Source organism: Pelophylax lessonae, assembly GCF_965119305.1.
Source record: "Pelophylax lessonae genome assembly, chromosome: 9".
NCBI lineage: Eukaryota > Metazoa > Chordata > Amphibia > Anura > Ranidae > Pelophylax > Pelophylax lessonae.
Window position 1 is genome coordinate 243,198,288 of NC_138776.1, and position 24,625 is coordinate 243,222,912.

Sequence of the window (24,625 nt, forward strand, 5' to 3'; positions counted from 1 at the left end):
GACTTAGAAGGGGGGAGTTCCTGCACCTATTCTCTGAGAAAAAAAAGTCCTGGGAATACCACATGTGTGAGACTTTTTGGCAGTCTAGCCGTGTACAGGACCCCGAAGACCAATCACCGCCTTCAAGCTCTCTAAGGGCGTAAATTGTTGATTTCACTCCTCACTGTCTATCACAGTTTCGGAGGCCATGAAATACCAAGATAGCACAACCCCCCCCCCCCCCAAATGACCCCTTTTCATAAAGTAGACACCCCAAGGTATTTTCTAAGAGGCATGGTGAGTATTTTGCAGCTCTGATTTGTTTTGGAAAATTAAGAAAGAAAAGGAATTTTTTTTTTTCTTTTTTAAATTTTTAAAACTTTGTGACAAAAAACTAGATCTGCAAAACACTCAACATGCCTCAATAGCTTAGGGTGTTTACTTTCCGAAAAGGGGTCTCACACATGTGGTACCTCAGTACTCAGGAGAAGCAACAGAATGTATTTTGGGGTGTCATTTCACATATACCCATGGCATGTGTGAGCAATATATCATTTAAGTGACAGTGTTGTGTAAAAAAAACAAAATTGTGTCAATTGTGGCACAATATAAAATATTCCATGGACTCAACATATAGCTTAGGGTGTCTACTTTCCAAAATGGGATCATTTTGGGGGGGGGGATTGGTTTTCGGGTTTTGTTATTGTCAAAAATGCTATATAAATTAGGGATTGACCGACTAACGGCATCACCGATATATTGGGGGCCGATATGCACTTTCCCTGATATATCGTAATCGGCCCCTGAGGTTACCGATATTGCCAATATTTAGGGAAAGTGCTGTACCGGAGTGATGCCTGCAGCTAGAGGAATCCCCCCGGTACCGGTGTCCATAGCCGACGGTCGGCTGTCTTGTAGTGACAACCTATTCGGCTGAGAAGCCGCTCGGCTGTCATTACAAGGAGCGGGAGGGGACGTCCCCCCCGGTCTCCCGTCCCACCGGGAGACCCGGGCATTCTACCTGCATGGCCGCCGAACAGAAGACCCAATAAAAGCCGCTTTCGGCTCTGATCGGGTCTCCATGTAATCAACCCGGAATGACATCACTTCCGGGTACTCGGCGCTACATTCAAACAACTGACAGCATTCAAAACAGCCAAACTTGGCGTTTTGAATGCTTTTCAGTGCAGAGGAGTGGTTTGGGGTCTTTTAGACCTCCAGATCCCTCCACAAGAGTACCTGAAAAAAAATAAATTAACTAAAAAAAAACATTTTTTTACATGCCCGAAAATATCAGCCGATAACGATATCCAATGACCAAAATATCAGTATCGGCATTAAAAAAACGATATTGGTCGATCACTAATATAAATCACAATACAATTGTTCATAATACAACTGTGAATGGTATAATAGAAAATAGAATTGGATTTGGATGATAAATTGGATGTAATAGGAAACAATCAACTCAAAACAGTGCTAGAAATGAAACATAAAATATATACTTTTTATTATCAGTAGTATAATGAAAATTGTGTAAACAAGTTTTATAAGCCATAAAAATATCATGAAACCTAAAATTTCACAGTGTCACAGTATATCATAAACCAATGAGCTTGGAAAATATGTAAAAACCATCTGATTTTTAAATTTCAGGATAAAAAATGATTTAAAAACAGAAAGTGCACTAGAACAGGTCATATTATGTTACTATTATTATTTCCTAATACATAATCACATGTTTCTTCATACAAAATATGTAATGAGGATAAATATTGTAAATCACCAGCAGAAGATAAAGAACATCATAAACTCAACGCGTTTCATGAAACACATTTCACTTCATCAGGAGTTTGATGTTGCTAACAGGGTGTCGGTAATTAAATCCATAAAGTTAGTAAAAATAAGTAGTATAAACAATGACATAAGAAATTGACAAAATAATTTTGTATTTTGGGTCCGAACATACAAAATACTACTCTGATACAAAATACTACTCTGATACAAAATACTACTCTGAGATAAATTTGCCCAGTGGCTCTTCATCTTAATTTTTCTTCCCCTAAATTTTTTATTTTTTTTTTCTGGAAGAATTTCCACATCCGTGGGGTTCCTTAACCACTTCTGGACCAGAAGATTTCCCCCCTTAATGACCAGGCCCTATTTTGCGATTCGGCACTGCGTTACTTTAACGGACAATTGTGCGGTCTTGTGAAGTTGTACCCAAATTAAATGGATGTCCTTTTTTCCCCACAAATAGAGCTTTCTTTTGGTGGTATTTGATCACCTGTGCGATTTTTATTTTTTGCGCTATAAACAAAAAAAGAGCGACAATTCTGAAAAAATATATATTTTTTTCACTGTCTGCTATATAACATTCTCAAAAAAAAAAAAAAATGAAAAATCAAAATTTTTTAACATTTTAGGCCAATTTATTTTCTGCTACATATTTTTGGTAAACAAAATCACAATAAGCGTATTTTGATTGGTTTGCGCATAAGTTATCGTGTCTGCTAACTACGGGATAGATTTATGTCATTTTTATTGTTCTTTTGTTTTTTTTACTAGTAATGGCGGTGATCTGTGATTTTTAGCGGGACTGCGACATTGCAGTGGACAGATCGGACCCCTGACTGACATTTTTGACACTTTTAAGGGGACCAGTGACATTACTACAGTAATCAGTGCTAAAAATATCCACTGTTACTGTAATAATGACACTGGCAGGGAAGGGGTTATCACTGGGGGTGATCAAGGGGTTAAATGTGAGCCTAGGGGAGTGATTCTAACTGTGGGGGGGCGTGGCTTGTGAAATGATCACAGAGACTTGTGATCCTATATAGAAGGATCACAGGGGCTCTGTGATCATTCCAGGGAGAAGAACGGTCAGCTGAGTTTACAACAGCTGACCGTCCTTCTCTCTCAGCGGGGAGCGATCGCGGGTGTCAGGCGGCAATCGGAGCCACCTGCCCCATGCATTGGAGTCCCCACTGCCGAGTGGGGGAGGGAGCACGCCACGATGGAGCGCGCTCGCCCCCTAGCTGCAGGCGCGTGACCGTCGTAGGTCTACGTCGGTTTGCGCAGGAGGGCCGCACTGCCGCAGTAAATAGGTGGCGGGCAGTCAGGAAGCGGTTAAAGGATATGTTTAGAGATTTAGGATGTACCTACAGATTTTGGATTAATTCTCAAATGAAATGCATCTTATAGTGTTTTCCTATTTTACCTTTTTTTTGTATTATGAGCATGACCAAAACTGTGTGTGTATATATATATATACATACACTATATGGGCAAACAATTGTGGACACCTGTCCTCACATCTACATAAGCTTGTTGGCCCTTTTATGTCTATGAGAGAAATAGAAGAGTAGTACTGGGAGCCTAGGAATGTCTTATTGTAGCCGTAATATTTGGACAGGGTGTCTGAATTCTGGGTAAGCAGCTTCTCCAACTCAAAGGATTTCCACAATTTCCTTGGTATGGAACTAAAATGATCTGAGACTTAAAGGATAAGTCCGGTCAAAGACTAAATAACGCTAAGCCTGCTCTTTGCCACATTCTAAGACTGTTCAATCTAACTCTATAAAGCAAAAGTCACTGTACTTTCCTTTTCTACACCCAATCCGGTCCCTTGCTGAGCTGTCAGAAGCGGCTTCAGTGTGGAGGTGGGTGCAGGAGAGGCACTCAACAGAGGAAGCCCCATAGTAAGTCTATGGGTGACGTCACTTACATAGTTAGTCAGTTTGAAAAAAGACACAAGTCCATCTGGCTCAACCAATAAAAAAACAATAAAGTAAACCCAACCATACAATCCCATATACACAATCCTATACATGCAGTTGATCCAGAAGAAGGCCAAAAAACCCCAGCAAAGCATTCATTTTACAGCTGTTGTTGGTCCTCTCCTGCACAGAGCTTTCGCTGTTGGAGACCGGACCGGACTGGGTAAAAACGGTAAGTTGAGCGATTTTTGCTTTACAGGGTTAGATAGAATAGTCTTAAAATGTGGCAAAGAGCAGATATAGCATTAGTTAGTTTTTGACTGGACTTATCCTTTAAAGCGGAGTTCCGGCCACAGAATCGTTTTTTTTTATCAATACCTCCCAAACTGTCACCCCCCCCCTTCATACATCAACTAATCCTGTTTTTTACAGTATAATAATCGATTGGCAATTAGAAAATCTTACTTTATAAAAAGTCTCCTGAGCGCCGCCATCTTTGTCCGGGTTCCCCTGAAGCCGCTGTGTTAATGAATGCCCTGCTTCCTGGTTCGAGAAGGAGAGGGGCCGGTGAATGCAGCGCGAAATCTCGCGCATGCCCAGTACTATGCGATCGGCATAGTATAGGGATGCCTATTATCGTGTTATTTCCTGTTTGGAAATAATGCAATGAGAGGAGCGGCCAGCCGCCTACGTCACTGCCCATTGCATCCTGGGAGCGACGAGTAAGAGCTCCCAGGACGCATTGCGGGACAGGAAGTGATGGCGCGGGCCGCGGCCGAGGAGGAGGAAGTGGATGTAAAGGTGAGTATATTATCCTCTGTAATAAGGTAGGTTAAAAAGAAAAAAGCCGGGAATATCCAATTATTGCTCAGGTAAGGATAAGGAAGCAGATGCCATAAAATCTAAAGGCATGATTCTGTGGCCGGAACTCCGCTTTAAGTCTCAGATCATTTTAGTTACAAACCAAGGAAATTGTGGAAATCCTTTGAGTTGGAGATGCTGCTTACCCAGAATTCAGAGTTTTTGACTGGACTTATCCTTTAAGTGCCACACCAAGAGTTAATCACCCAGATGTAGATTTATTCCATAGATCAGATAAAAAGACTGTCACAGGACTTTTTAGGTTCCAGGAAACTGCTCTCCTCAAGACTATAACATACAACAAAGGACCTTTTCAGGTTCCAGAACTGCTCTCCTCAAGGCCATAACATACAACAAAGGACTACATATAAGAAATGTATAAATGGAAAAATGTCTCTGATGCGTACTGTAATTTTAAAGGACAAGTTTCAAAATGAAGAGCTAGAGGGAAAAGCTGGGTGATAAAATCCACGAACAGTGACTGAAAACTGAAATAATATTTTTCAAAGTACAGACCATTCAACTCAGGAAAACAATACGAAGAATGTACCAAAAGTCATGCAAAAATGTGCATTAACTTTATTATTAACTTACTTTTGTGGTTCAAAATCCACAGGTTGGTAGAGTAACTATAGTAAATCTTCTTACTTTTCATTATAATGGATTCTAAGCAGAAGCAATGTGCTGTCACTAAGTTCTTGACAAAGGAAGGGTTCAGACTGTCCCACATCTACAGAAGGTTACAGAACGTTTACGAAGGATGGCACCATTGACAAAAGTCACCATTGACAATACATTGCACTTTTCAACGGTGTCATCTCTGTAAACATTCTGTAGCCTTCTGTGGATGTCGGACAACCTGCACCCCTCCTCCATCAAGAACTCATTGAGGGAATGTTGCTTCTGCTTGGAATCCATTATTTATCCGCAATGAAAATGAAGAATAATAGACTATGTAAGGTAATAAAAAAGTTATGCCCACTTTTGCATTACTTTTGGTATAGACCTCGTATATGGCTGTCCTAGTTCCAATACTACTTAACCACTTGCCGACCGCTCACTGTGCCTCTACTGCGGCACAGTGGCTCGTTCCCGTCCAGCGACGTAGACCTACGTCGCTGGACTCCTCCCCTTGTGGGCGGCGCTCGCGCGCCGCCGGAGGTTCGCTCTCACTGTATTCAGTCACAGCGGGAGTCGGGTCAGGGGAGGAGCAGCGGCGATCGACGCTGCTCTTCCCCGATCGTCGGGGAATCGAGTTTGGATATCCGCCCGCTTGTGTAAACAAAGCGGGCGGATCTCCTAAGTGACAGACAGTGACAGATTGCAGGGTTCAGCATAGCTGAACATGCGATCTGTCCCTGTGTCACTCAGTCACCTCCCCCCACACACGTTAGTAAGCACCAGGCATACATTAACCCCTCCCTCTCCAATAAAATTAACCCCTTCCCTGCCAGTGTCATTTTTACAGTAACAGTACATATATATAGCACTGATTACTGTAGTAATGTCACTGGTACCCCCAAAAATGTCAAAAATGTCAGTCAAGGGTCCGATTTGTCCGCCGCAATGTCGCAGTCCCACAAAAAAAATCGCAGATCGCCGCCATTACTCGTTAAAAAAAAACCCACCAAAAATTACAGAAATCTTTCCCTTAGTTAGTAAACGCAATAACTTTTGCGCAAACCAATCAAAATACGCTTATTGTGATTTTTTTTTAACAAACATAGGTAGCAGAAAACAAATTGGCCTAAAATGTTAAAAAAACTTTTGATTTTTACATTTTTTTGGGGGGGGAATTTCATATAAAAAACATGCGAAAAATATTGTTATTTTTTCAAAATTTACGCTCTTTTTTTGTTTATAGCGCAAAAAGTCAAAATCACACAGGTGATCAAATACCAGCAAAAGAAAGCTCTGTTTGTGGGAAAAAAAAGGACGTAAATTTTGTTTGGGTACGGCGTCGCACGGCCGCGCAATTGTCAGTTAAATTTGCACAGTGCTGAATCGCAAAAAGTGGCCTGGACGTAAGACAGCAAAATCCTCCAGGGGTAAAGTGGTTAAAAGAAGGTGGCACCTAACTTCATAGAACACGTTCTATTGTAAACCTAATTTTTTTTCAATCAATTTACAAAATTATTAAACGGAAGCATGCATTTCTTGAACTTGCTACTGTGAAGAGCTGTTTATGCTGCCTTCTGGGTTTGACTATGCTGCTGATGATTCATACATTGCAGTCACAACTTCATTCTGCACCAGAAAAGTCTGTGAAAACAGAGAAGAGAAAAAACATTCATTATTTCACATAAAAAATCAGAATCAAAGGGTCGTATCTCAGAATTGTACATTATCCTTACAACCTCTGAGTCCGGAAAATTGACCTATATGGACAAATGGGAGGTAGACCTACATGAATCTCTGGATCTGGAGAACTGGCATGAGTTGGCTTGCAATGCTTCTAGGGCTCTGTTCAATACCTCCATAATTGAAGCTAACTACAAAGTTCTCTTGAGATGGTATTTGGTCCTCATCAGGTTGGCTGCATATGTCTGGGGGCTTCTCCACTTTGCTTTAGGGGCTGTGGTCAACAGGGTACTGCATTCCATGTGTGATGGCAATGCCCTAAGGTGAGAAGATAGTGGATACGGGTGTACAACTTTATTTACTCCTGACCCAGGTGAATATACGGAAATCCTCGAGGCATGCATTGTTGGGGGATGTGGTGGAGGGTGCCCCGAAGTGTGCCAAATTGCTAATTCGATTTATATTTGTGGCGGTCAGGATAGTGATTGCAAGGTCGTAGAAGTCTGCCTCTATACGCTTTGAATTGTTAAAGGCAAAATTATCTTGGATAATGATTAATGAGCACCTCTCGGCCATACTCGCTGATAACGTGCAACTTTTCGAAAAGGTCGGGAGACCATGGCTTCGGTATTTGGAATGGGACCCCCGAGCAGGATAGTTGTAGACTGAATGGACAACCCTGTATAGGTTTTATGAGACTTGCTGAATAGTCGGCACCAAGTGCCCCACTTCTCGCAGCCCTGAAGTACTCTCCTCTCTACTATTCTTCATCTTTGCTGCTCTCATCTTTTCACTGTGTTTCCTTTCCTTTCTTCCTTTTTCTCCCTCTAGGGTGGTCTTTCCCAACCCGATTTTCCTGAGGATACCTTGGGGTCCCACATATCCATACGGCCCCACACCAGGCAGAGACCTAAAGCAAGAGAGATGGGGTTCACGGAGGGCCCACTTCATGTTGTTTACTGATTTTATTGTGGTTGTAGCCCCCCGCACTCCTATATGCCCCTTCGGTCCTACTGAAGGAAGTCAGTTTTAAGTATGTTCTGGTTCATTATTTGCTGGTTCCATACTGCTTAATTGTATGTTATGTTGTGAAATGAAAACTTTAATAAACACATTGAAACACAAAAAATCAGAATCATACAATGTAATGTGAAGGACCCCCTATACCCTTTTATCAGGTCATGGTAAACAATTGTGCCTGTCAATTTAGACTCGTTTTGGTCCGAATACAAATTAAGATACATTTTTGGTTATTCGGAGATTCGAGTGTATCCGAATCTCTGAATGAAATAGCAACAAATTTCATTGAAATTCTTTTAAATTTGTTTTGTTTATTCGTTTTCTAATGAATTCCAAATTTTCCAAACGATTTGAATTGGTCGACCATTTTTCAACAGATCCAAATTCTAATTCTGTGTGAAGAATAGCTGGTTGTTAAGCAGCAGGCCAGGAAGCCGAAGCCACGTCCTTAACCACAGATGACTCATCAGCTGTCAGTGCGCTTTTCCACTGACAGCTGAAATGTAAACAAAACAATGTCGGGAATAGAAAATCACAAAAAAAATCCAGCGAGGTCACCCCCCATCCCCCCAGTCAATACCAAGCTCTTTGGGTCTTGGATGGATTGTAAGGGGAACTCTCCCTTAGAAGAGGGAACTCAAGGAAAAGGGGGTGCGGGAACAAGCGACACATACCCAAAACAAGGGGGGGGGTGCATTGGGGCAGGGGGGGGGGGCTCTGCTCCTCCGTCTGGCTGCCTGCTCCTCTGTCTGACATTTCTTAAATAGCCAAGCCAAAAGCCAAGTCAGCCGATGACATCACCTGGTGACCCCGCCCATTGTGACATCATCAACCCAACATGCCCCAGGCGGTAATGTCAAAAGGGGCGGGGTCACCCACTGACGTCATCGGGTGACTCTGCCCCTTAGCTATTTAAGAAATGTGAGACAGAGGAGCAGGCAGTCCACGGAAGTGTTCGGCGAGGAGTGTGGCGGGCGGCGGGAGATGGATCTACATGGGGGAAATTATTCATTTAATTAAGGAATCAGAGGGGGTGGGAGCACGCAATTTTTTTTTTTTTTAATTTTGGCATGATAGGGACTGGGGGACCCCACATTGTTTTTTTTATTATTTTTTTATTTGTGATTTTCATTTGCATTGTTTACATTTAGGTTGTCAGTGGGGAAGCACGCTGATGGCTGATGAGTCATTTTATTTGTTAAGGACGCGGTGGCTGGCTTCCCGGCCAGCTGCTTAACAACCAGCTATTCTTCACACAGAATTTGAATTGGTCGATCATTTTTCGACCAATCCAAATTCCAATTGATCTGCAAATTTGGAATTTGTTAGAAAATGTATAAACTAAACAAAATTTAATGAAAACTAAACAAAATTTTACAAATTTCGAAGCGACCCTAAACCGTTCTGCACATGTCTAGTACTCAATAAAGCAAATGTAAACTTTCAGTTTAAATAGGTTGAATAAATTCCAAAACAAATCAAAAAGTGTGCAAAGTTTTACAGTTCAGTTTCTATAGAAAGCAGTCAAAGTTTCACTGGAAAAACTTGTCCTTTCCCAGCATGCTGCAGAGAAAATAGCTCTCTGTATTGAAACAGTTGCCTCTCTGCAGAGGTCCGATACACAACTACTGAGTCAGAATTAGAGATCTCCAATCATCTGGGATCATAAGCTTTGCTCATAGCAGGTCTATAGGTCTGTCTCAGCAGAGGGTTTGTCCAATTGCGGAGATTTCCCTTCACTTCCTGTCCCGTAGCCAAAAAGGAAATGAGGGGGAAATCCCTGCAAATTAAGGGAATACCTTAGGGATCCCCAGGTCACCAGAAGTAGGGTCCCCATTGGAAGATTTCCCCTCTGTTACTTTTCTGGGGGCAACCCAAAATTTGGGATTTTCTTTAATTTTCAATGATAATGGTAAACAGGACAAATAGAGAGGGCGCATCTTCCTAATGGGGACACAGACAGCAATAAAAACCTGACAGGGGTTCTAATCCCTCTCCACTTTATCCAAAACTCTGTGATCACCTCTGTGATTTTTATTCTTAAAATATATATATATATATTTTTTTTTTTTACTTTCTGCTATATAACACTAAACTAGGGGAAAGATTTAGGTCATTTTTATTTATTTATTTTTACTAGTAATGGCGGCGATCTGTGATTTTTAGCGGGATTGCGGCGGACAACTCCACTCCCATTCGATTTTCTGCTGTGTACCTGTGGCTCAGCCCACCCCTGCAGCTCAAAATCTCTTCCCATGCATTGTTACCTCCCAAAGCACATTATCCACCTAGCAAGCACATTGCCCAGCTGTGTTCACAGTGCAGGAAAGATGGCTTCCAAGAGACTGAGGGTTGCCCTTGAGAATGAACAACTCATCTGACTTGTATTTGAGCATCCTGAAATTTTTGATACATGGGACCCAACCGATAAAGACCAAGGCAAGCAAGACTGAGCATGGTTAGAGGTAGCAAGACTCTACCATGAGGCTTGGGAAAGCTTTTAGGCCACAGAACATTTCGGCCACAAAATGGTCCAAAAAATGGAAGTTCAGTAAATTGTGTCACACTCTGTTTTGTTGTTATTGGCCTAAACCAAAATTGCAAAACATCAAAGTCGCAGGACAGTTGCATTGAAGTTACATCAAGTCACAATGCAAAGTCGCACTGGAAGTTGCAAGACTTTGGGGTCACAGCAGTGTGAAACGAGCCTGAGCATGATTAGGGTAGCTCAGAGGTATCCATATTACTACCTCATAACCCCTTATAAGCTCCAACCCTCTTTTACCCCATTAAGACACAAGGTGGAGTTAAATGGCCTTCTGGCCTTTTATTCAACAACATAAATAATAAATAACAATAAAATAATAGTAAAATAAACCAAAGCTAGATGTCACTGACTCGGGGACTTTACTACTTGTCCCACAGACCTTACAGGTCTTGCACTACCTGGTCCCTCTCATTGTACCACACCCAACCAGAGGACACCATACCAACGATGGTTCCCCACTTGTATCACACCAACAGATTTTTAACCCCATCCAAGGGGTCCCAACAGCCATCTCCTTACCTACCCCTCTGACCGCTTTCCCTGTCTCAGGGAGGGAGGGCGGGACGTTCATCCGATGGCTCCCCACTCCGACTGTTACTGTACCACCCCTTCCTACAGTCTTTTCTTCAATGCTCCTCCCCATCACCCCTTCTATTCAACCAATCACGTAAGACTCCCACCTCTCTCTTTTGTACATTAACTCTCTGCTGTCTGGTTCCCCTTCCACCCTGTCATGCCAGCCCTACGCTTCATTCGTTCCTCCTAGCTCCGGGCCTTCCTATAGCATTCATTTTGGGAGGGGGGGTTTCGTGTTTAGTTTTTAGAGGGAAGGATAGCGTAAGAATAAATCTAATGATAAATGTCAGTGATAGGTGAGTTAAGTGGGGTACACACTAGTAGAAAATCTGCCGAAAATTCCCGTCCGAGGTAAAATCGTACGATTTTCGGCTAGGGTGTACACAACTTTCAGCAGCCGATGCCGACATTTTCAACGAAAAAAAACGGAGGGACAAACACCAAAATTTTTATCGTCCGTCCCCAGACGACCAATTTTCGTTTAATGTGTATGCAGTACGTCCGTGAAAAATCGGATACAAAAGACCGCGCATGATCTGAAGTTGCTGACGACCCGAAAGTCTAGGAACAAATGTCCCAAAAAAAAAAAATCGGACAAGAAATTTTGTGAACATTTATGCACTGTCTACTAAAAACGGTTATGAACGCTTAGCAAGAGAGAGAAAAATCGGGAGATATTTCGTCCGATTTCCGTCAAGTGTGTACGGGCCTTTAGTTGAGCATGACTGGTTTTGCCCCTGGGGCCAAAAGCTTAAAACCTAAAATGTCTTTGTTTCTTTTATCCCAAAAGTAACCTACCGCTGTTCAAACTGCAACAAGACTCACCAAAATGTCTCTACAGAGCTAAGTACAGATGGACAAGATTCCAAACAGTGTCTCACCTGGGGTGCATTATGAGGGGCAAGAACCACCGCCTGGCACCCAAACACAGACAAGAAAATGGATACTGAGAAGAGCAAGAGATTGCTTAACAGAAGCGTTACAAGAACAACGTATCCACCAGCCTGTAAAAACAAAAAGGAAATATTAGTGCTTTATCATGCTAACATTATTGGCAACTAAAAAGAAATCTGTGCTGAGAAAACTATGAAGTCTGCCTTTGCCAATGTATAGAAAACAGCTTTGGTCTGTAACCACAAAATTCACCAGAAATGGTCCATAGTGGTTAGAAACTTTTTTAAAACCCCCATACCTCTATAGTTCCTATGAATTCTAACAGATATAAAAAATGTTTTACTAAAATAAATGACATGTATTTTTTACATACAGCTATCATAAGCATCCGATCCTGTCTAAAACCTCTCTTCAAGACCAGTTTTTTCCATTTTCACTGCAAGATAAATGTAAATTATCAACTTCACATAATACCCTCCTCCCGCAAGAAATAAAAGTAGTACTGGAGTTTGTACATCAGAAGATAGCAAATGTTAATCAAAACATCAAGTTCTACCAAAAAAAAAGCCATTAGTTACCAAAAAAAGCCATCAAATATGAGAGTTGAGGTTGCATTAAATTAACGAGTAACAAAAATAACTAGGCTTGTAGTGGTGTGCCCCTTTATCCAGATGAAGGTGCAAGTCCCTTTAACTCGATTCCCCACAATCCTCTGGGCTCCCAGCATCCCCTGAGTTCCAGGACACGCCCAGGGAGTATAAATGCCAGCTTCGCCCAGCTTCCTGTGCTCAGAGTTAAACAACATAAATAATAAATAACAATAAAATGCCTGATGGGACAGCAGTGACTGGGCAAGTGAGCTGTCCCCAGGTGCTGGGTCCTCAATCAATCAGTCTGGTGTGCGGGCCACCAGCAGTGAGCACAAGAGCACGCAGCATCTATCCAAGCCCCAGTCACTGGAGAGGACTCTGTTAAGTCCATGTGGAGAAGCTGTACAAGCAGTGGATTGGTCCTATCTACGGCCCCCAGAGCCTCCTGACCAAAGTCAGCATCAGCAGCGCCTGTGTGAAGTCTGTGCCAGCAGGAAATCCCCACAGTCTGCTGAATGAACGATTAATCTATGGAACACGTGAGAATCTTCTGCTCTTTATCCTATCAGTAAACTGAGCTCAGAACACTCTGCTGCCATCTAGTGGCCATTAGTAGAACTGCAATAGAATTGTTTTCATATGTGTTATGCCTGTTTCTCCCTTCCTCATATTGCTGTTTTGTACTGCAAACCCCTGTTCACATGATCTCCTGTGTAATCTACGTTCCACGTTGTTAAGTAAAGTAGAAATTGCACATCACCACTGGTCTGATCATTTGGCTGATACCGTTACATAACAGGCTCAGTTGTGTGCACACCATTACGGAAAAAAGAAAAAAGTAATTGTAATTATTTATTGCATTAGTGTCAGAACTTTTGTCCTGACATGGACATGGTGGCACTGTGCTTCCCAAGGCGGAAAGTTGTAGTTCCAGTGTCAATCAGTAGATGTCTTCCAAGAGCCAGCAGATCTCAGTAATCAGTTTCCATCTGATGCTGGCTACTGGGAGTGTACTTAAAACAGAGCTCCACTTGTCTGCCTACTCCCCCCTCTGCTGCCACATTTGGCACCTTTTGAGGGGGAGCGGGTACCTGGTTTTGACAGGTACCTGCTCCCACTTCTAGCTCAGTTCGCCGCCCACTCCCCCACAGTCTTCTGGGACATTTCACAGGTCCCAGAAGACTGCAGCACATTCACAGAGTTCCGCGCTGCAGCTCATTCACAGCCGCACAGCTTCAGCTGGTTTCCCTTTGTCAAGATGGCGGCGCCAGCACTCGATAGCCGCTTGAAGAATCAGTTTGGGTGAGGATATCACTGGATCCCGGGACAGGTAAGTGTCTTTATATTTAATGTCATCAGCTACAGTATTTGTAGCTGCTGACTTTTACATTTTTGGGGAGAGCCTGGAGCTGCTCTTTAAGTCCCTATTCTGCTGATACACTTTGCATCAGTGTTTTGCTTGGCTGTGCTAAGTCAAATGCTGCTGCCATTTATTATGCTCCTGATCTTGCTCCTGCTATTGCCCTGCATCCTGTACCTTGCATCCCACTGTCTTATATTTGCTCCCCTTGTTCCTGATCCTAGCCCTGGCTCCCCCCTTTGCCCCCTTTTATAAATCTAGCACTGGTTCTGTAGACCATGGAGATAGCTGGGAACAGTTCTGACAACAGACAGCAATGGAGTACAGAAAGTTATCAGCTGACAAGTTTTAATGGCTTATGACAGTCATCTCCCAGAGTACTGTCATCCCTAAAATCAATGCAAATTAATGATAAACAATATGTAGGATTTTTTTTTTTTTTTTTTTTTATCAAAGTGCTATTGGGTGCAAATACATAGAAAATTAAATATATACACAAAGTATAATTGATTATTCAAAATATGTATTTTACATATTGTACATATCACATATAATACACATAACAATTGATTGGTGCATAAAACAAGACTATTATAATACTATTTATTTTGGTCAACCATCAAGATAGGTGAAAAAGTATTAAATATGCTGCTAATTGTATTATGGGCTGGGTGAAAAACAACAACAAATGTAAATAGTTCTAACTGTAAATAACTGTCATTTTAAAAAAATGTCTAATTATCATTTTAAATATTTATTTACATTATTAACTTTGACATTATTTTATATTTAATTCTCTATCCCATAGCAATGTGATATAAAATCCCACATCTAGTTTTTTGTTAATTTTTGCACTTATTAAACAAATAAACCAAAATACATTCAATGGTATATTTAACAGAAGGGAATAAGAGAAGTTCATTAATAGAGGTCTTTTTTTTTTTTTTTTTTTTTAAATAAAACCTTTCTTGCATAAATATCAGAAGCATTCATGCTAGGAAATCTAATCATATTTTAATTAAGAGATTCATTCCTGTATCATCAGCTCCATCTAGTGGCCAACATGCAGTATAGTTTTTTTATTGAGGCATTTCAGAAAATTATACAGCATTTTGGTCACCAGATGGAGTGAAAATACAGACAATAATACAGAGGAATTCTTGGATAATCAGCTCCATCTAGTGGCCATACTGTATAGACCTCTTATTGAGGTATTGGAAACTACTATACACCATTTTGAGCACCAAAGCTGATGGATACAGGCGGAGGTATAACTAGAACCTTCAGGGGCCCCAATGCAAAAAACAATGAAGAACCCCCAACGCAAGCCTGGGACCCTTTCCCCCTAGCCCAGTGACCTTTACTCCCGTTGCAGGGCCCTTTATTTTGGTTCCGTACTGGGACCTTTTTGCTTGTTCTGCAGCGGGCTCTCCTCCTGCCCTTCCATAGAATCCCCTTTTACATTTGAGTTCCCCTCTACAATGCATCAGAGTCTGCAGGATTTGCCTTACACTGACCCTGATGTAAAGGGTAACTCTGCGGAACCTGATGTAAAGGGTAACTCTGCGGAACCTGATGTAAAGGGTAACTCTGCGGAACCTGTTGTAAAGAGTAACTCTGTGGACCCTGGTGTAAAGAGTAACTCCGCGGACCCTGATGTAAAGGGGAAATCTGCGGAACCCGATGTAAGGGGGAATGTTGTGGACTCTGGCGTAAAGGAAAACTCTGATGTAAGAGGTTCTCTCGTCACCAGAGCCCCCCCTCCCTCTACATTAAAATTTGCAGAGTTCCTCCTTACCTCAGATTCTGCAACGTTTCCCCTTCCACTGTAAGGGTGAACTCTGCTGACTCTGACGTAAGGGGGAATGCTGGGAATTCTGATGCAAGGGGGCTCTTACATCATAGTTCCCCTTTACACCAGAGTCTGCAGAGTCAATATACTAAGGCAAAGGGTTCACTGATGTAAGAGGGGAGTGAGGACATGATATAAGAGGGACCCCTTCATATCAGTGTCCCCCCTTACCTTAGAGTCTCCACTCAACACTTACATCAGTGACCCCCCACAGAGAGAGTGACTGTCTGACTGCCCTACAGAGCTGTTACACACTAACCTGTAAGTGCCTGAAGGCTTTGGACCTCCTCTTCCACCCACTCCTTGCAGTTGCTTTCAAAAGGAAAGGTGCCTTGTCCTCAGCTTCCTCTCTTCCCCGCACCTCCCTCCTTGCGCACTTGGCTGCCCCCCCCCCTTCAAGCCGAGCCCAGCCAAGACAGAGCTAAGCTTAGCAGATTACTAATCAACTGGCTCTGGAGCTTCACACATGCGCAGTTCTGGAGCCGGTGTAACGTTAAAAAACCATACCCCGTGAAGAAACCAAACCCTCGTCACTTCCTGTCTGAAAAAGCTGAGCAGCGCAGCAGTGCGCATTCTCAGAGCCCCGGATACGCAATTGAACATGAAAGAATGTGAGAAGTGCGCATGCTTGGTGGGCATGAAATTATCACGGCACTGTGTCTAATGTTATACTTGCGGCGGGTACATTAAAACACTTCGGCTGGAACATCAATAATCTCCTCTCCTATCGCTGTAACTTCCCTCATCTCCGGTAATAAATATAAAAGCGGCGGCGGGTGTATGAGATGTAAATGACGGCGATCGCGGCTCCGTGATCCGCTTTTATATTTATTACCGGAGATGAGGGAAGTGACAGGGGAAGGAGCGGAGATGATTTATGTTGCAGAGGAGCTGTTTTAATGTAAGCACCGCAAATGTAACTACCGTGAGAAATCCATACCCTCCGTAGGTGCACCAGAAGTGACGAGGGAATGGTTTTCTCACGGGTATGGTTTTTTCACGGAACACCGGCTGTTTGTTAACCACCCCCCATCCGCGCTACAGCCTATATACGGCTGCAGCGCGGACTCGAATTTTCGGGAGGCCGTTTTTAAACGGCCTCCCAGTGACACGCCCCCAGCGCGCTCCCGCGAGCGCGCTGCGGGGAAAATCTGTGTCGGCCGTGTCCCTTGGACACGGCCGAACACAGATCGTGGTGAATGGCCGCTGTGATTGGCCATTCACCACGATCTGTGTTCGGCCGTGTCCAAGGGACACGGCCGACACAGATTTTCCCCGCAGCGCGCTCGCGGGAGCGCGCTGGGGGCGTGTCACTGGGAGGCCGTTTAAAAACGGCCTCCCGAAAATTCGAGTCCGCGCTGCAGCCGTATATAGGCTGTAGCGCGGATGGGGGGTGGTTAACAAACAGCCGGTGTTCCGTGAAAAAACCATACCCGTGAGAAAACCATACCCTCTGGCCGTCCAATGAGCGATGATCTCATATGTAAACATATGAGATCATCTCTCATCGCCGGCGCTCCTTCCTCACACGGAGCCTGCAGTGTGAGGAAGGAGGGGGAGCCTCACAGCGCCGGGGACACTGGAGAAAGTAATCAGGGCACCGATCCCCAGTGCCCTGATTACACAAGGTAAAAACACACACACAGTGCCCCCCCATCAGTGCCCACAGTGCCCGCCATCAGTGCCCCCCATCAATGCCCACAATCAGTGCCCATAGTGCTGCTAGTCAGTGCCCATCAGTGCCTGCTCATCTAGGCACTGATGAGCACTGACTGGCAGCACTATGGGCACTGAGTGTGGGCACCAGTGCCGCTCATCAGTGCCACCCGTCAGTGTCCAGTGCCATCCGCCAGTGCCCATCAGTGCCGCCTATCAGTGCCCATCAGTGCCGCCTCTCAGTGCCGCCTGTCAGTGCCCAGCAGTGCCGCCTATCAGTGCCCAGCAGTGCCGCCTATCAGTGCTCATCAGTGCCGCCTCTCAGTGCCGCCTCTCAGTGCCGCCTATCAGTGCTCATCAGTGCGGCATATTAGTACCTCCTCATCAGTGCCCATAAGTGCCACCTCATCAGTGCCCATAAGTGCCACCTCATCAGTGCCCATCAGTGCAGCCTATCAGTGCCCATCAGTGCCGCCTCATCAGCGCACATCAGTGAAGGAGAAAAATTTATTTTCAAAATTTACTCGCAGAAAATAAGAAAAACTTTTTTTTTTGTCTTTATTCTTTTTTTTTGTAAAAAATAAAAAACCCAGAGGTGATTAAATACCACCAAAAGAAAGCTCTATTTGTGTGAAAAAAATGATAAAAATTTCAAATGGCTACAGTGTAGCATGACCACGCAATTGTCATTCAAAATGTGACAGCGCTGAAAGCTGAAAATTGGCCTGGATGGGAAGGGTGTTTAAGTGCACAGAAGGCAAGTGGTTAATCGGGTGAGCCCAGCTTGGGTGGGGGGCGGTCCGTTGATCAGGTGTGCAAGGATGGGCGTGGCGGGAAAAAGAAGCTCAGGGAGAAGTGGAGTTTTTATGGGCACTTTTCTGCTGTTTACAGACAGCAGAAAAATGCCCTTTTTTATACTGGTAACACTGCTCATGGCCCCCCACAGTGGAAAAATGCAATAGCCCAGTGGCAAGTGCGACCTTTGTGACCCTGGTAGTTCTGCCACTAGATACAGGCATTAATACAGGGGCATTCAGGGACGTTCAGCTTGCACGAATGCTTCTGACATTCATAGAAAAAAATGTTTTATAAATATACCTCTTATTGTTTACATATACCCTTTATTTAGAGTGATTTAATTAGGACAAAGAAAAAGGGGAAAAGAAGCGTATATACTGTACCTAACAGGCAATATAATCCATCAAAAATAAAAAATAAGGTTCACTGTATTAAACATTTAAAATAGATAGGTTTAAAATCATAGACACTACCACAAATACGTATATTAAAGCAATGCGGTTGCTAAAACAGTGAAAAAAAGGTTGTTTGTAAAAGCAGAGTAAATTAATTATTATATTTCATTATTTAATTCATTATTAAACAAGTCATTATTAAATTGTTCAAATAAACAAATACATTATTTAATTTATACATGAATAAAAAGATGTATATGATTACCAAAAATACATTAATTGAACTAATTATTAAATTATTTATTTAAATGATAAACAATAAATTAATAAATTAAATACATTAACAAATTAATAAATGATTTAAACAGTTATTATAATTAATTGTTATTAAATAATTAATAAATAGCATTGCTGTTCTAACCACCGGCTTAGCACTACAATGACACTGTAGCGATGTAGTAGCTGTCATTTTTTTTTTTTTTTTTCTTTAGCAACAAAGTCCCTGTAAAATGTACTTAAAACACCTAACAATTTATAACAATCCTAGCTGGTGAATGTGTGACCCATTAAGGAATAAAGACCCAGATTTAAAACATATTTTTTTTTTAGTAAATTAAGGGTACACTGAAGAATATGGGAAAGGAAGCTTAGATTCCCACTTTCTGGCTAAATATAAGAATTCTATTTATTTACAATTTTTCATATATGGCTTACCAAAAAAGTAATAACATAGTAAATATACATATTATATACTGTATATACAATACTGTGTATTTCTTTTACAATTACAAATTTACAAAGAACTTACAATTGATCCTTTATTGTAGTGATGGTAATTGTCATGACTTATTACGATCAGATCCACGCAGACCATAACTAGTGCGAGAAAACTGATGAAGGTAGAAGCAACATTTAAGCCAAAAGAGCTTTTTATCTGGAAAAATACCAGAAAAAAATTAGTGGGACTCCATTCAAACAGGAACATTTAAAAAGCCCTTAAAGTGGAGTTCCACCCATTTTCGTAACTTTAGATCTATGTAATTCCCTTTAAAACGACTTTTACCAATGGAAACTTTTTTTTTTTTGCTAGTAAATACCTTTAATTTCTGCTTTATTCCTCCTCACCTCACTTCTGGGTCCGATCGGCGATGACGTCATTCGGCGATTCGCAGTGTGTGCTGGGATGTATTCCGTTCCAGGAATATCCCAGTATTACCCAGGAGCTGAGCTGTACTGTGTGTATTCAGGCCGTGACCTGCCCCGCTTCCGCCCCGCCTCCTCTCAGTGAGTTGTACTGTATGCATTGTATTCAGGACGTGCTCCGCCCCGCCTCCACCCTGCCTCCTCTCAGTGAGCTCAGTGAGGATATAATGCTTTCAGTCCACGCTCACTGAGAGGAGGCGGGGCAGAGAACGGCCTGAATACAATGCATACAGTACAACTCACTGAGAGGAGGCGGGGCAGGTCATGGCCTGAATACACACAGTACAGCTCAGCTCCTGGGTAATACTGCAAGATTTCTGGCATGGAATACATCCCAGCACACACTGCGAATCGCCGAATGACGTCATCGCCGATCGGACCCGGAAGTGAGGAGAGGAGGAATAAAGCAGAAATTAAGGTATTTACTAGCAAAAAAAAAAAAGTTTCCATTGGTAAAAGTCATTTTAAAGGGGATTACATACATCTATGTAATCAAACGTATTAAAAATGTGTGGAACTCCGCTTTAAAGTAGCTTAATCGTCAAAGAAGAGCTCCATGAAATGTTTTTTTCTCCCATGCAGTCCAAGCATAACTGCTCGTTTTGTCTAGGGATGCATAGAAAGGCTATACTTATTTGATCCTTCGATCCTCTGAAAAATAGTGATCCCCACGTCCAGCGGTAGACTGTTTCTGGTGTCCTCGCATTCAGAGCTAGTCTTTGGGCATGATGACGCCAGGAGCAGTCCATTCACAAGACCGCTGGCATGCAGGGGGGTAGGAATGGCCGGGACCGGTCTTGCTCTCTGAGGATTGGTGGAGTAGATAAGTATATCTTCACTCTGCAATCCCCTGTGGAGTAGATAAGTATATCTCCACTCTGCAATCCCCTAGACAAAGCCCAACCCTCATTCATCAAGGCATTTTGATATTTACATAACTCCTCCCAAGAACTTGCATCAGGGCTGAGGGCTCTACAGAGTAGTACTGAGGGTGCTGTGATGTTTTACAGCACCCTTCTGGCCCCTCCCACTAGCCATAATCCTCTTGCATTGTATAGAAAAGTACAGAGACAGAATCATAACATTGTTTTGATCCAAATTAAAGTATGTAATGAAAATGGAAAGGTTTTATTTTAATATTTTTTTTGCATGTTGATTAAGAGGGAGGGAGAAACTAGGGAAAGAAAAAATGTAAGAAGATTAAACATCAGCTTTGAATTTGAAAAGTGTACGGAAAAATTCTATCAAGTTTTTATTTCTGGGTAGCACCCTCCTAGAATAGCTTGCTAGAGAGGTACAGGTAAATCGAGTTCTTTGCCTCCTCTGTAATCTTTGGAGTAGTGTGTGATTATTTTTGGCTATTTTGGATATCTGTTGTTGCAGCCTCAACTGCTTCCCCCTACTATATAGTGGATTCCAGAATGTAGTGGGTTGGAAGAGAAAGACCCTGGACCTGAATATTCACATGGTTTCAGCCAATCCCTGGCATTAGGTGACTGAGGATTCCATAGTTTGGGGCCTGGAGCAGCAGGTTTCTTGTCCAGGATGAGAAGATCCCAGCCTGAAGGGCTGTTGCCCTTCTGTGCACAGTACCTGAAGTCTGTAGGAATTCAACGGAGGATCTGGGCTGGGAATTCACAGGAGAAGCAGTGCCATCTTAAGAGCATTAAAGGGCCCCAGGCAATGCAGTGTACTGGGGCGCTGCTTACACAATCCCCCACGAGAATAAAAATGCAAATTATCGATAAGTCGATATTTATTGGAACAGCAGTGCCAGGCTAAGGACAGCTTCCAAGTTCAGTGGCTCGGTCCGGTGAACACACACACAGACGGGAGTCAGACTCAACTGTCCTGTGTGTGCCTGTTTCCATGGAGGGGGCAGGCATTCCTGCAGTTGTGGGCTCCTCCACCATGGCCCAAGTGGCCTGACAGCAGCGCAGGGCCAACAGGCGCTTGTCACCTGCTAAGTTTGGTGGCGGGATGCACACGGGAATCAGGACTAATGCTTGGCTGTGGTTGGGTCACTGGGACCCCCAGGCAACTGCCCAGTGTGCCCATTCGGTAAGATGGCCCTGAGGAGAAGTGCCTGGTTGATATTGGATGGAGACATCCAAGTATTTGAGGACAGTGAGTATTGGCCTGAGTGAAGGATCCTAGTGACTGTTTGCTGCTTTAATCGTTTGAGAATCTGCTCCAGTGTTGCTGAATTGGGGCATTTCCTGTGCTTGGACTCCCTGATTTACTTGTTTTTCTATCACCTGCCAAGTTGGGAATTGTACTGAAGAGTGTAGTTAAGGAAAGAGTTTCCTCAGTCCCCTTGTGCACTACATTTGGATTATCCCAAAGCCTACCCTGCACCCCCAAACCAAATTCAACAAGTATTAAATTCTAAAAAGACATTTCTTGCCTGGTTATTGAATTATGAGACTGTGTGTTCTTTTGTGTGCCTGGCTACCCTTCACTCTCATTTGGGAAGAGAACCTGGGACAAATCTGCTGGGCCCGTCAGAGGTCTGTGCTACATCTATATGAAGCCAAATTCCCTCCATTCTGTGCATTACACACTCCTGGACTCTGCTCTATGTGTGTCCTGTAGTCCTAAACCTGGCACTGACTAAAAGACTCTGTGCATTACATACTCCAGAACTTTCAACACATTGCATTACACACCCTGGACCCCTAAACTCTGTGTTATGTATCCTAAACCCGACACTGACTGCAGCACTCTATGCGTTATGTACTCCTGACCCTTGCACTCTGTGCATTGCACACACCTGACCCCTGCTCTCTGCCTTACAGACTTCTACACTATAAACACATTATATTATACATTATATACTGTAAGTCTCACCAAAGTATTCATTGTCTCTATAGTTGCTGGTGGCTGTGTAATCCCTGACTATTTTAATAAAGTTCTTCTTTAAGGTGAGCTCAGACAAAGTATTTGCTCTCTGTATGTTTTCAGTGTGTGCAAAACCATATGTAATGGAAGAGTTTTTTTTAATGATTGTGCTGAGGTTTATATGTGTCTGCGAGGCTCATACTTGTGGCACAGCAATTAACGCATATTTTATAGGTACAAACAAGTCTGGGTTTTGTTTAACCATGCCCCTTAAGCCCCTCCAAATGTAAAAAATCTGTCCACACCCACTTTTTCTCACAGCTGTAGTCAGAGGCGTAACTAGAACCTTCAGGGCCCGGGTTCAAGAAACCAGGAAGGGCTCCCCTGACCCCCAGGGTGGCCCAGCCCCATGCATCACCCCTGTACACCTAAATATGAGGGGCAGCGGGGACGGCATAAAGAGGAACTGATCCCCTCCATTTTCTTCCTGCAGAGAAGAGGGGATTTGGTTCATCTATATGCTGCCCCTCCTATCCAGGTATACAGGGGTGAGGCATGGGCCCCCTGAAGCATGGGGTTAGAATGAGTCGCAGCGGTGGTGATAGTGATGGGGGATGGAATGGGATCAGTGGCAGTGGTGGTGGTAGTGGGGGGGGGTGGGATAGGATGAGTGCCAGGGGTGGTGGGGGGGATAAAATCAGCGGCAGTGGTGGTAGGGTAGATGGGATTGGATGAGTGGCAGTGGTGGTGGTAGTGGTGGGGGGATGGGATGAGTGGCAGCAGTGGTGGGATGGAATGAGTGGCAGTAGTTGTGGGGGAATGGAATGTGATCAGTGGCAGTGGTGGTGGGGGGATGGGATGAGTGGCAGCGGTGGTGGTGGGATGGGATAAGTGGGATTCCTTTAAAGCCAAGGCCCAAAGTAAGGAAGAGTCTAGCCTGCAGTCCCCTCCAACCTGGGTGAGTCTATCACATTGGAGGTTGGGTAGGTGGGAGGTCGGGCCTCAGTAACACAGCCAGAACGAGCGGTTGGTCGGGCCCCCTCACAGTGGTGGAACTTCAGGGCCCAGTCGCAGATGCGACTGCTGCGACCCTGGTAGTTCCGCCACTGGCTGTAGTGTCCCTTATTCTCAAGTTCTAAAGTTGGGAGGTATGCCTTACCTTAGCAAAATAAAAAAAAAGGAAAAATATTTAGAGATATCAAAACCGAGCTGTTATGTTAGTAGGAGAAAGAATTGGCCAAGGAAAGAGTTAACATGTGGTAAGAAATTGATAAGTACCTCCATAGCAGAAAATGGTTTAAAGAGTTTGGTGGAGCTGGAGGGGTAGGCTCAGGGTAATGGTTTGGGTATATATTATATTTTGTAGAGAATGCCAGAAAGTGAGACCTTACTACAGCAAAATATTGATGAGGGTCCACTGGTGTAGATAATGTTTTTTCAGTAAAAACTCACCATGCAGATGTTAAACTTCGTCTGAGCTTTAATGGTTATAGCCCCAGCAGTGATGTACTAAAAAACACACATAATAATGAAAAAAAGATTATGTAGTATGAACATCAATAACTAAGCATTTATTTTTCGATATGAAAAACAGTAAAAAGAAACCAAAATCTTTTCTTTCCTTACCACAGTGAAGCAACCAAATGTAAACTGAGTGTATGAAACTTTCACAAACAATGCACTGGTGGGAACCCCTCATAATGGGCAAGGTAGGTGTGCAGACCCTCAATCTAACAGTGCTGACCTATATGCTCTCACAGTGCAGACCCATATGCTCTCCCAGTGCTGACCTATATGCTCTCCCAGTGCTGACCTATATGCTCTCCCAGTGCTGACCCATATGCTCTTACTCAGTTTCACAGTACTGACCCATATGGTCTCTAAATTTCACAAATACTGACTAGTAATGGGCCAAACACCCCCTGGTTTTGTTCACCACCAGAACACCTAAACATGGAAAAAGTTCGGACCCAAATCTAGAACCCTATAATAGTCCATTACTTGCTGACTTTGGGTTTTAGACAAGGTA

General features: G+C 43.2%; 1 protein-coding gene across 1 annotated transcript in view; it reads right to left on the reverse strand.

The window, feature by feature from the left end:
• Positions 1-6,767: 6,767 nt before the first annotated feature.
• LOC309564873 (membrane-spanning 4-domains subfamily A member 4A-like) overlaps positions 6,768-24,625 on the reverse strand; it is a gene marked incomplete at both ends in the record, with an annotated part of 28,547 nt that continues 10,689 nt past the window's right edge. The window contains 4 exons of the mRNA XM_082269559.1: positions 6,768-6,824; positions 11,889-12,011; positions 19,361-19,486; positions 24,049-24,105. Of these exons, the coding sequence (XP_082125685.1) occupies positions 6,768-6,824; positions 11,889-12,011; positions 19,361-19,486; positions 24,049-24,105 (363 nt within the window). The remainder of the gene's footprint in view (positions 6,825-11,888; positions 12,012-19,360; positions 19,487-24,048; positions 24,106-24,625) is intronic.